We start from the raw sequence: 12,791 nt of genomic DNA on the forward strand, positions 1-12,791 counted from the left end.
CGGAAATAGAAATTGAGGTTGTTCCGCAAACAAAATATGTGCAAACAAGTTTCTTATTTGGGAAATTTCATTAGTGGGGATGAGAGAGACAGGAAAGCGCACTGCTGCATCTGTGCAAAAACTAAATAAAAATCCATCGCTGACAGTAGGTGTTAGCAACAGGGGCATCTGAGCTGGTGCCAAGCACAGTTGAGCTGTAAATCATTTGGATCTTACATTGATAGTTGTCAAACAAATTCTCCGGTTGTTTATTGTTTCTGCTACTTCCCGCTATGGGGAGCTGTGTTTTGTAAGCTGTTGCAATAACAGATTTTTTAGAAGTCCTATAAAGTCAAATGGCCATTGACCTCCTCAAGGAAACCCCATCATTGAATGTAGCACTCCTGTATCTTTTTTTGTGAAATGAAAGTTTAGATGCATTTGGACAGAAATTGGCTCGTTTTAGTTTCACTTTAAGGATACTTCACTTGCTGAGTTAAACTTTAATAGTCACTGTTACATAAGAAGCAACATAAAGTCCTGTCTCTCCTGCCCTTTGCCATAGCCCTTTCCTTATTTTTCTTCCTCTCCTTGGCTGGGTGTCTGTGACAATCAGTGTGTGGCTCAGGACAGCGTCAACCAATCAGAGTCTTCCCTTTCTTCCTACTGGGCCTGCTGCTCCAGCTCACAAGCACCGTTCCAGGGTTGGCACTGCCCTGGACAGGGCTCTGGAGACCCTCTACCCAGTCTCTCCTGCACCCTTCTGTAGCAGTTTCTTCCTGATGCTCCCAGTGTACTGTCACTCTGCCCTGCCCCTGGAGGAACGACAAGCTGCAGCCACGACGGTAGCACAAACATCGCTTTAAAAAAGAAGTGGCTGATGAATAGCATTTAGACATTCCTAACATTTGTCTCCATTGCTGTAAAAACAAGAGAGTCTTTTTCTGAACTTCTTCCACGAGAGAGTGGACTTTAATGTCATTATGCACTGGAGCAGAATGCGTAACTCTTATGCCAGCCCATAATCTTCCCCCGTAACGGTGGGGACTGTTGCTTCATCCCAATTCCCTAGTGGATGTTTTTCTACATTGCTGAACCTTGATACAATTTAACATGGTTCACACACACTGTTTAGGAGAGTTCAGGATTTCAATGGTGGGGTGCGCTCCCGGTTAGGATAGCGCTGTACCGGTAGAGCTCTGTCGTGGGGGGGAGCTAGCTGAGCTCATGCTGACACGTTGCCTGGCTCTAGTCAATGCTGTTAGTTTCCTGCTATCCAAGCTTTATTCAGAAATGCTGTAACAAATCCCACAAGTCAATAATGGTGGGTATTTGCTTGCTTGCTTGTTTTCACTTGGAAAACCAGCTGCCTGGCCTGTACCGTATGGTGGCTGCCCAGACTGTTTGCTGTTTCCGCCTATTCTGGCTGTTGTACCCATTCTGTTAATGTTGGGTCATGTAGGGCAGAACCTTGTGCCTGATACAATACCTGTGATGATCGATCAATCAGATCAGAAGGGTAGACAGGCCTCCGTTGCTTATTTTCTTCAGTCACTGGAAGTGTTGAGTTGCTACAGGACGGCATCAGTAAGCATTAATTACTGTGCTTAACTCACTTGTTGAAAATAAATGCTTTTTTAATGTTCATTTTTGTCTTAAGTGAGATTGTGATTTAGAGATTCCACTGTGAGTGCTTTGGGCTGTCTTCCTGCGTGTGTAGATGGGGCCTAGCACTTAAACAGGCTTAGAATGAAAGCTACCCCCTTTTCCTTTGTGTGAATATTTTGTATAAATTCCTGGATATTCCCACTCCCTGCTTATTGGTTCATATAATTTCTCTCTGCAGCATCGAGTCTGATCAAGAAATGCTGGCAGAATGTTGGGCTCTTGGATATTTTGCCATGTGAATTTGCCCATGCGATGTCTTGTTCACGGTGTACACCGCTGGAGGTGGCCTGCCTGTGGACGGAGGAATGTTGGACATTTCAGAAAAGGCGTGCACACCACAAGAACACCATTCAGTGGTAGGGTCACCCCTGTCTTCACTAGAGCTCTGGCTTTTGGTGATAAAATTGCCATCATTGATCAAAATGGAGAGCACACGTACAGGGACCTTTACACTCAAAGTGTCCACTTGTCTCAGCAAATCTGTGAAGTGCTCAGATGTTCCAGTGGAGACCTAAAGGAGGAGCGGATCTCGTTTTTATGCCCAAATGATGCCTCATATGTGATTGCCCAGTGGGCTTCCTGGATGAGTGGAGGCATAGCTGTTCCCCTGTACAGGAAATACCCAGTGCGGGAACTGGAGTATTTCATCCAAGACTCCCAGAGTAGTCTAGTCATTGCCACGGGAGAGTATGTGAGGGACATAACTCCTAGTGCTGAGAAACTGGGAATACCCGTTCTGCCACTTGTTAACTCCAGTAGCGATGGATGTATAAATGATAAGACTGTGGAAGCGTTCCCCTTGGCAACTGACTGTCCTGAGTGGAAAGAGAGAGGAGCCATGATCATCTACACCAGTGGGACTACAGGAAGACCCAAAGGTGTCCTTAGTACCCATCAGAATGTGCAAGCTGTGGTAAGTGATACTTCCCTCATCAGACACGAATGGCACGTTATTGGAGGTCAGGTTTTTTCCAAAGTGACTAGTGATTTGGGGTGCTTCCTGTTGGGTGTGCAGCTTGAGCAACTGCACTCTGAAAATCCAGGCCCCTCTAAAGTGTCTCAGGTTGGCACCCAAAACCATTAGTCACGTTTGAAAATCTTTACCGGTATGTAGGCACTGTGGCTTAGGCTAGGGTGGGTGGGCGGGTATTTTCCTGGAGAGGTGGTAGTGACTCTATAAGTTGCCTTTTTTACTGGTTGCTTTCCTGCAAAATGACTTTTAAAAATGTATCCATGCCCCTCACTGAAGTATAATTTGATCCAGCACGTCACTATTATGTAAAGTCTGTGCATTATTTAGCTATATATCCCCAAGGCAAAAAATCCATTAGCTATCTGAGCCAAAAAGAGTTAGAAGTCTAAAGGAGTGTGCTGATTGCCTTGCCAGTTTGGTATCGCTGCTGCAGCTGATAAAATCACACCATTAAGGGGAATAAATACATTGCACCTCAAAGATGTGGTATCGGACTAAAATGGTTCTAGATGCTCTGCTACTGTGGTGAGGGGGGCAGTATAAGAGCCTAGACAGAGAGAACAAGGGCTTCACTGTATTGTGGAAAGACTCTTTCCTCACAAGCGTTTAGATCATTTGGAAGGCAGACTGAACAGTGGCTGTGTCTGGCAGTTTGGTGCAGAACACCAGGGTTGTAGTGGCTGGATAAAATCTGCCTCCCCACTACGGTAAAGGGAATGGAATTCCGAATGACGAGCACTGTTCAGATCTCTTTTCTTTTTAGACAAGCTGGAAATGACCTCGTTGACTGCAAAGGTTAGGCTCGGAAAGGCACTGTCCTGCCTAAAAGGGCCCAAACTCTAGTGCTTTAGAATAATGTTTTTCTTTTGGGAGCTTAAAATTAGTATTTTCCCAGTATTGGGTTTATTTTCTTTTCTATTTATGGACCATTGACTTCCTGGCCCCAATTTCAATTTCTCATGGATTCTAATAAGCCAGCATAGGTCAGCTTCTTTTTGTCAGCAGCATTATCAAAGGTGTCAGCAAAGTTTCTTAGATAACTATTGTTTCTGCTGACTCTGGTTGTGCAACAGCAGGTTAATAATAGTGTAGGTCCTACCTAAACAGCAGCAATTAATTTCTAATTTTTTGGCAACACGGATGGAGTTATAGGTGCATGTATGTATATACATATGTATTCTATAGATACACAGAATGTTCCCATTCAGTTCTATTTTTATGATAGGTGCTTTTCTCCTGTTGGTCTCAAAGAAGAGACCCCACTTTCCTTGCATTGATCAAAGGGGGTGTAGGTCTTCCACCTTGCAGGTTCTCATCTGCTTTTTACTGGTGTCACTTTCATTCTGACATCTGTTTTTTCACATGAATCCCTTGAATTTATGTTTTTCACATTCAAGGCCCAGAAACTAGCCCAGGCAGGGACATGCTGCGACCAGCTTAAACAGCAGAGCTAGGGTTGGAGCTGGGCTCTCGAATTAGCCACGCTGTCTCTGTGGTTAGAGCTCTGTTCTATGTCTCAGCTGGTGGCTCACCTTGTCCTAATGCTGGATTTTATATTTTCCCCCCACAGGTCACAGGGCTGGTTGACAAATGGGAGTGGACGAAGGAAGATGTTATCTTGCACGTGCTGCCTTTACACCATGTCCACGGAGTGGTCAATAAGCTGCTGTGCCCTCTTTGGGTGGGAGCTACGTGCATCATGCTACCTGAGTTCAGCCCTCAGAAGGTAAGCCTGGAGGGTTTGGGTGTTGGCTTTGAAATTCATCAGCAAGACCCCATGCATTCTAATTAGAGTAAGTTTGGAGACCGGGTCTTAAACAGTTCCAGCCTGTTTAGCTTTTGGCTACATACAGGTCATGAATTGTCTCGTTAAAAAGACTTTGAACTGAATATTAAATCTGGGGCAAAGCAGCTTCTCTGGGTGGTTTTAACTTGTTTGATTATTAAATGGCTAATAATCCGTAATATTACCTATGGTCCTTGGTGACGCTAGGAGGTACATGCTATCAAACCAGGGCACTACACACAGAATAATAAGAGTTAATTTAGGATCAGGAAAGATAAGAACACAACTTACTCTCTTGTTTTGTAACATACTGTACCTTAGCAATGCATTGCCTCCAACACTTAATGTTTGTTTTGTATTACCATATTCAGTAGCTCGCAGTAGCCCTTTTCTGTGTTAAATACACTCACACTCAATGTCTTGTGCTATATCACATGGTATGATGCTGGCGTTAGAGTTTCTGGTGCCCCAGGTGAGACTAATAAACTAATACTTGATATTTATATGCAAGCTCTGCTTTTCATCCTCCAAGCTCTTTACAAACATTAGTAAATTCATCAAGATTAGACTGGATGGCAGGTCCCTACTCCAGGCCACAATGGGAGAGAGTTAGCAAAATTGAAACTTTTCAGAGTCCCTTAGGAAAGGTGGTGGTAAGCAGACTGTCCTCATCCGATTAGGATGTTGTTTTTCTGCAGCTATAGGAAGCGCTGGGCCTGGTGCTTTGCTCTGCTGTGGTACCTTGGCAATGCCAATGGGCAGCAGTTTTAAAGGGGAAAAAAGTGGTTGTAGCAGAGAGAGGTGTGTCTGCGAAGAGAGAAGAACACTTTTAGTCTGTTTCCACCTGGGATTGCCTTTGCCACCCTTGTGATGGTGCTGTTTGTTTGTAGCGCCCCTAAGATTGGTCCTGAAGAAGAATTTGGGAGATCACTCGTGTCCAGGCTTTAATTCAATGAACAACCTAACTACTGTGGTGATGGGTCCTGTAGAAGACCCTATGGTAGAGAGACGGGTTTGTCTTCTACCCAAAGTGTGTAAATATCACTTCCTGAGCAATGTGCCAAGCATTGAGACCAAGTGTGATTTGAGGAGAGGCATATGTTCTGTTCCTCTTCCCTGGAGTCAGCCCCATCCGGTAGACTGGTGAGTAGGCAGCCGTCTGATAAGAACGTGTGATCTAAGCGAGTCTGACAGAAATAGGTGAAGAGAAGATGAAGGGAGCCTGAGCACTGGACTCTGAAGTGGCCATCCTTTGTCATGCCTGTGGCATTCGCATTCCAGGTGTGCTACAGGTGGCGGGGCTCCTAGAAAGGCTGAAATTCTCAGTCCGAGGGAAAACATTCCCTTAAGCTGAGCTGAAACAGGATGGACATTAAGGTGGCACTATAACATGGAAAATCCTGGAAAGCTTCTAACCTCAATCCCAGGTTCCTTTGCTTTGTTGGTCACTTCCTGCTACCCTGAGCCCTTTCCTGGCAGCATGGCTCGGAGATTTGGGCCCAGCTTCTAGTTGGAAATGACCATGCAAGATAAAATAAACACAACCTGAGAATGCCTGACTATGCCTAAAAAATTACCCCTCGTTGTAATGCCAAAGAGCCTGTGAGGGGAGGAGTTCAGGAGAGCTTAGGCTGTCATTGCAATACACCTTATAACTCATCAGTTCAAGCTCTTCTGGGAAGTGATGTGGGAATTCAACAAGCAAATAAAATATCAAAGGGGATAAAGTACAATAAACAACAGTGCCGAACACTTCCCCTCTTACTACATGGGGGCGGGGGAGGGGGGATATTTTGCCATGCAGTCCCCCTCTCCATGCAGAGCTATGCAGATCAGCAGATTAAAGTTGTGCATTTCAAGGTGCTGGTGCCTCAAGGCCTAAGTCTGCTTTGGTCAGTGGAGTTACTCAACGTTAATGCCAGTGTAGCTGAGGTTGGAATTTGGCCCTCAGGCTTTAACTAGCACCGGTTCCTTTGTGGCCAGAAGGCTCAGTGATCAGTGAATAATTGGGCTTCCAGGTGCAGATGCCGGCTTTAAGTGGGAACGGAAGTGTGCCTTTTCTGAGATTACTTCTTATAGAAGCATAAATCAATAATCAGTCCTGCAGCCACCCCAGGGTAAGATCAGGACCCACATATGAGCAGCCATGGTCAGAGGCTTTTAAAATTATACCGTACCCTCTCTGTATGCTTCAGGTCTGATAAGGCTACCTGGGAGATATATAAATATGAGCAAATGCAAGAAATCGTTGTCCTGTTCAGCTGTCAGACACAGACGTGCCTGACTCCTTTCACTCTCCCGGGGAGTTTTCTACAGGCCATGCTGACTTCCTTTTACACTTTCCCCCTTGAGTCCCCGACAGCAGTCACCATCCCTCCAGATGTGGCGGAATGGAAGGAAACCTCCATCAAAGCCTGTCCTCATCATTGCCCCTTAATCAGCCAGAGGGGCTGCTGGTGAATGGCAGAAAAAAATTCCTTCCCTGAGGGCTAAGCATGTTGCCTCCACAGCTCCTGCAGGGAGCAAGCAGTCAGGAACTGAGCCCATGATAATACCCAGCAGTAGCTGGCCACTGGCGCTGCCCAGCATTCATATTTCAATTTAAATATATAGCGTGTGTGCATAAAGTGTTTCAGACGGATACAGGTCCTCTTTGGGGTAAGGCAGCAGGTTTAAAACAAACAAAAGGAAGTATTTTTTCACCCAGTGCACAATCAACCTGTGGAACTCTTTGCCAGAGGAGGCTGTGAAGGCCAAGACTATAACAGGGTTCAAAAAAGAACTAGATAAATTCCTGGAGGATAGATCCATCAATGGCTATTAGCCAAGATGGGCAGGGATGGTGTCCCTAGCCTCTGTTTGCCAAAAGCTGGAACTGGATGACAGGGAATGGATCACTTGATGACTACCGGTTCTGTTCATTCCCTCTGGGGCACCTGACATTGGCCACTGTCGGAAGACAGGATACTGAGCTGGATGGACCTTTGGTCTGACCCAGTGTGGCCATTCTTATGTTCTTGGGGTCCAGTCTGAGTACTGTTCTTCCCTTGATATTTAAATCACTGCATTCTTAGCTTCCCCCCTCCAGCCCTTAAAGTCTTTGGGAAGAACTCTCTTTGAAACCCTCACCTCAATAGAACACACAGGCTAAGAATATTTAGCATTTGCAGTGCTTGACAGCTTCCAACACTGTCCTGACCTATTGCAGAAGGCAAGACCTTGATACCTCACTAGCCTTGGTGATACACTGAGGCAGCTAATTGCAGGCGGGGGCAGGGTGAAGAGCACACTGATAGTCCTGAAGCAAAGCCAATGGAAAGCCCCATGTGCATTTCTCCGTATCCTGTGGCATCTCGTGATTGATTGTCCCTTGTACTCTTGTGTTTCTCTGTGCTGCTCTCCTGACATCTGCAAATCAATGAGCTGACGTTGAAGAATGGGCTCTGCTGGGAGGAGGGGGATGCTCAGTCCTGTATTCTCCAATCCGATTGCTTGGTGAGAATTGACAACCAAGGGCAAGCGAGGACTGTGCTGGAGCGGAGCCTTCACTTTGACCCAGAGGGTGAGCTCGGGCAGGGGCAGTCTGCATGGCAAGTATGTCTGATGCAGGAGCAGCGAGCCAGCTCCATTCCAAGAGCTCTCCGGTGCAGTCGGGCCTCTGAAGGACATTATTTGCCTTTTTTATTTTTTTCATTCCCTTTATTTTTCCAAGGGCCTCCCCTGGGAGCTGAAAGTGGTTTGATCGACACTACAGAGAAGGCACACGAGGGTAAAGCAGGCTTTCTTGTGGAGTTTAATGCAAGCTGCCTTTCAGTTCCAGTCTATTTTCACCAGCTGTTTACAAAATGCCCTTTGCTACCAAAATCAGCTTTCAGAAAAGAAGCACAGTTTCAGTGGAGGATTTCGCAGAAGGAGTCTGAGTTTTGCTGCTTTTTTTTCTTCTTCACTGCACCTTGAGAAAACCGTCAATTACAGTGTGATGTAAAGAAACCCAAATGGCAGCTAAAACACTTGACATACTGATCAAAACAAGGCTAGGAACTTACTCTAAACCTGCTGCAGACATATTTAGCCTTGAGTGATACTGGCATGGCTTCAAGAGAAACCACAGCAGCATACCCAATGTGCCTTTGGTTTCTAATGACTAACACTTCATTATACAGAATAAATACTTTATTATTTCAGTGTTCATTAAATTACATAATTTGCGGCGTGCCTTATAATCAGAGATACAGGTGCCAGTCTGGTTTAGTTGGTGCTAATAGCATTATTTCCTCTTAGCTAAAAGATGGTTCACGTCTCAGATAAAGGCTTGGTTTGCATCCTGTGCAGTGCGGTGTTAGGAGTTGTTTTTCAGACCCTTCTGCCTGGTTCTGGCAGCTGCCCACGAGGAGGATAAAGATCAAGGTTCTGGAACGGCCCCAGTGTCCTGGCCAGCATTCCCTCTCTAACAGCATCTGATGTCCGAGGCTGCATGTGCGCTATTGTGAAGCTCACAAAAGGACTCATTAAAGTGTACTGAGATGCCTCAAGCGTGAAAGTTGCTTCATAAAATCAGATTCTCTTTATTAAACTAAGACGTATGTTACTTTGCTCTCGCTACTGTACAAGTTATAGTTCACTTCATAGCACCGTCTGTTAAGAGTGTCTCGGCTAAGCTTATTGTAGCATCCTTCTATTGTAAGTTATTAAAGAATATTGCTGCAGCTATTAACCATTTGTTAAGAAAGGGTTTATAAATGGACCCTTAATTCCCAGCATTGCTTTCTGCTCCTTTCAAGTGGCATTCTAAGTACCTTGGTGTGTGCTCCTTTTGGAACGTAACATGCCCTCGTGCAGGGAACTGAGCTCAAGACACACTCTCTACTGCCCCTTGGCCCAGCGGGACTAGATTTGTAATAGAAGTAGCACATTCCACCCATGGGGTGTGTGTCTCGTTGCACTGGAGCCACCTTTCTGTCTGTCTTGGGAGCAGTGTTAAGTGCTCTAGAGTGAGCCATATAGAAACTTCCTCAGCCACATGGAAGTTTGGCCTGAAATTGGGGGAGTACAAGGGAGGGAGCTAGTGAAAGGCTTGTAGGATTCCCCTCCCCAGAAAGTATTGAGAGCAAGTGTCGCTCTGACCTTACATCTGTTTTGTTTTGTAAGTAAATTTAGCACAAGGTAATTTCCAGATTTCTAGTCCTGGAGAATGAAGTTCTCACTTTATCCAGAGGAAAGATCCTATGTAGACCATGACAGCCCAAGCTTCTCGCGCTACCCTTGCCAATATGCCTCAGCCTTGAACTACAGGGGCCACTGTTAGGTCTGAGCGGCAAGTTCCATGTCTCTCTCACCGGACCCCTTTGCTGCAGCTGCCAGCCGGGGTGCAGGTATCACTGCCTTCTAGCCTTGTGCAAGAGAGAGTCTGTTGTCTTTGCTTTGCAGGTTTTTTGTCTGAACTTCTCGTGGAAAAACAATCTAATACTGAGCAGTTCCTTAGAAGCGTATACAAATATGAACAGTGCATGCTCTCGTCCCCTGGAGGGTGTATCCAGTTTGGCTGCATGATTAAATGCAAGGCTCTTTCTTGCCGTCAGCAAAGCCCCTTGCCGTAATGCAGCGATGCCTGTACCCTGAGGTCCTCTGTTAACAAATATGCTGATATGTAGATTTCTTGGCCTACATTTTCAGAAGTGACTAGTCATTTGGGGTGGCTGGGTTTTTGGGTGTCCAACTTGAGACACCTTAAAGGAGCCTGATTATCAGAAAGTGCTGAGCTCCCGTCCTCTGAAAATGAGGCCCTTTGAAGGTGTCTTATGTTGGGTACCCCAAATCATTAGTCTCTTTTGAGAATTTAGGCCCTTATGTCTAGGTGGTAAGTGGCCTTAATGCACCAGCCTTTCACCTCTGGAGACGGAGGGTCCGATCTCAGTTAGTTGCAGCTAAAGGAAATGTCTGTGTCACAAAGCCACCACACAGCTGGGCATGGCTGGTAGTCTCTACCCAGCAGGCTGAGCAGCAGGAGGGGCAGCCCTGAGATGCATTGGCAGGGTAGGGTGCAGCTCAGGAAGCATGCACTGCAGCTGTGTAGTACCAGTTCTAGCCACTCCCATAGGCCCCTCACTGCACAAACATCAGGTGAATCCTTATATTTTTAAAATAAAAGCGAATCCTAGCATACAAATGTGTGAGCTCCAAGGAACACACCCATTAGAAAGGCACTATTCGCTTGCTGGGAATGTGTGTTCCCATTCGGTTTCAGTTGGAGAAAGGTGATTGTCTTTTCATCCATTCACCGGTGGCTTCAGAAAGGTAATTTTATTTCAGGCTCAAAGGGAAGTCTGGGCTTGGTAAGGGGCAGGTCACTGCTGGATGGATTATGCTTGATCAGTTCTTGCAAACCTTGGCTTTACACAGTTATATTTGTTCTTCACTTCCCCACAGATCTGCTGTCTGTTCTCAGCATCTGTTACAGAGTAATGCCTTTTGATGTGTGTGTGGGGGAAATAACAAAAATGGAACCAGAGCCTGTCATATTTAGTTATATTACTGGGTCCCAGGGAAAATACTTGCCCCTTTCAGTATGCCTGCAGCATGGCGAGGGTTTAAAAGCTTCAGACTGGAATGCAGAGGGGGCCGTTAGACTGCACTGATAAATAAATGATTACAACCAGAGTCATGCAGAGCGCAAACAGTTTGGGGTTATAACAAACATGAGACGAAGCCACCAAGGGCCCGATTTCCTTTTGAAGAAAGGAATGTTTCTCTTTCTACATATTGCTGCAAACGGCCTGAGTTGAGCTAACCATCAGAGGTTCAGCCATTAGGAGAGAGCAAAGCTCCCCTAGCTGTTCTCCACACTCCTCTGTAATATTCATGTTACTTCCGCTCAGAAAGAAACTGTGTCACCAATATGCATGTGTGGTCCTGTGTTCTGGTCAGTGCTCCTGCACCGTGCTGGAATTTCTGCATGTCTAGGAACCCTGCATCTATTGCAATTGATGCTGGTGTCCCTCCCCAAATAGATCTAGTTTGGCAGTGAGGCACTCGATCTGAGTCAGAGCTGTAGCTGTTAGAGAACCTATGAAAATTTGGGCATAACCAGCACTTTAGCAATCAATACAAAAACATAAAACCATCTCCGAAATCAAAAGGGAAGGAAAGGGATGATTTAACCTGCATTAGCGATATTGCTACTTATGAAAAGCGTTTTTAAAAAATTCAATAACAACTTAAATGATCCAATAATTTGTGACTGGTTTAGAAAAGAGGAGCCACTGAATTGTAAATAGCTACAGTAGCCCAGGTTGTCTGTTACCTGTTTGGCTTTGGACTGGAAAATCCATTATGGTGTTCTTACTCCTTTTCAGACTGAAGGCATCTTAATATCATTTTCCCCTAGGATATTACCTAAATATTTCCTTTAAAAAAAAAAATAGCTGTTTCAAGTAAAAGGAAAACACTGTCTGTCGAATACCTGATCCAAAAATTCACTGGCAAGCAGGAGGGATTCTGGCCCTGCACCATGGATCTGAGATCAGAATCTTTCACAATCACTTGCAGGAAACGTGACCCCGATTTGATTTGATTTGTTTTAAATGAGCCGAGCAGGTTCATTGTCATGCTGCAAGATGGTGTATGTGCATCCGTGTGTGTGAGAGAGAGACTGCTGTAGTCTTCCTGGTCTATGGGAAGCCTCTCCGAATTGCTCCTTGTTCCTCTGCCTGCCAGTCCCAGCCTGGGGATGTTCACTGCTTTTTCCAAACTCCTTTTCATTTTCTGTGTCTTCTCCTGTTTTTTGGAATGTGTAACTCAGGATAAATGTTGTTGTGTGCAGTCTAAGCATGGTAGGCCCGGGTTTTTCTCCCGCCTCACCTCTTCTGTGTTGCCAGTTGTCAGGATATCGATTGATTCAGTGTCTTTGGCTTCTTCTGGATTTGTATTCAACACTGTGCTCCTCCTTCCACTGAAAGTGAGGCCTCTGGAAGGGAAAAGGGGTTAGTGCTTCTCTGCGATGCGTGTGGCCACATCTCTCCCTTCAGGCTGTCTTGCATAGACAGCCATACTGGGTGCAGTTTGGGAAAGTCGCCGTGCAAAAATGCAGGCTTTGTGGGTTGAAAGGAGCTGCTTGTTGTGTATCACTCAGCCAATCCCCCTCCATCATCACATCTTCTGTCTGTCTTAGGAATTACTAGGGGAAATCTTGCACATTTCCCATCACATTAGGGTTATTTTGCATCCAGTTGGTGGTTCTGTTTTGTAATTTTCCTTCTCCTTATTGTCACTTTCCTTTTGGCAAAATCTTCTAACATTCCATTGGCGAACAGACAGCCTTCCCATGCAAAGGGGGGTAGCAGAGAATTAGCCTTTCTTACACGGAGTCTAGCTGCACTCAGCACATCT

At 45.5% G+C, this 12,791-nt stretch overlaps 1 protein-coding gene across 1 annotated transcript in view; it reads left to right on the forward strand.

Annotated features, from left to right (window-relative positions):
• Window positions 1–12,791, forward strand: part of LOC113409588 (acyl-CoA synthetase family member 3, mitochondrial-like) — a 65,148-nt gene that overhangs the window by 3,838 nt on the left and 48,519 nt on the right. Inside the window, exons 2-3 of the mRNA XM_026663695.1 lie at window positions 1,826–2,560; window positions 4,191–4,346. Of these exons, the coding sequence (XP_026519480.1) occupies window positions 1,856–2,560; window positions 4,191–4,346 (861 nt within the window). The 5' untranslated portion in view covers window positions 1,826–1,855. The remainder of the gene's footprint in view (window positions 1–1,825; window positions 2,561–4,190; window positions 4,347–12,791) is intronic.

Source organism: Terrapene carolina, unplaced genomic scaffold, assembly GCF_002925995.2.
Source record: "Terrapene carolina triunguis isolate 2854851 unplaced genomic scaffold, T_m_triunguis-2.0 Scaffold33891, whole genome shotgun sequence".
Lineage (NCBI taxonomy): Eukaryota > Metazoa > Chordata > Testudines > Emydidae > Terrapene > Terrapene triunguis.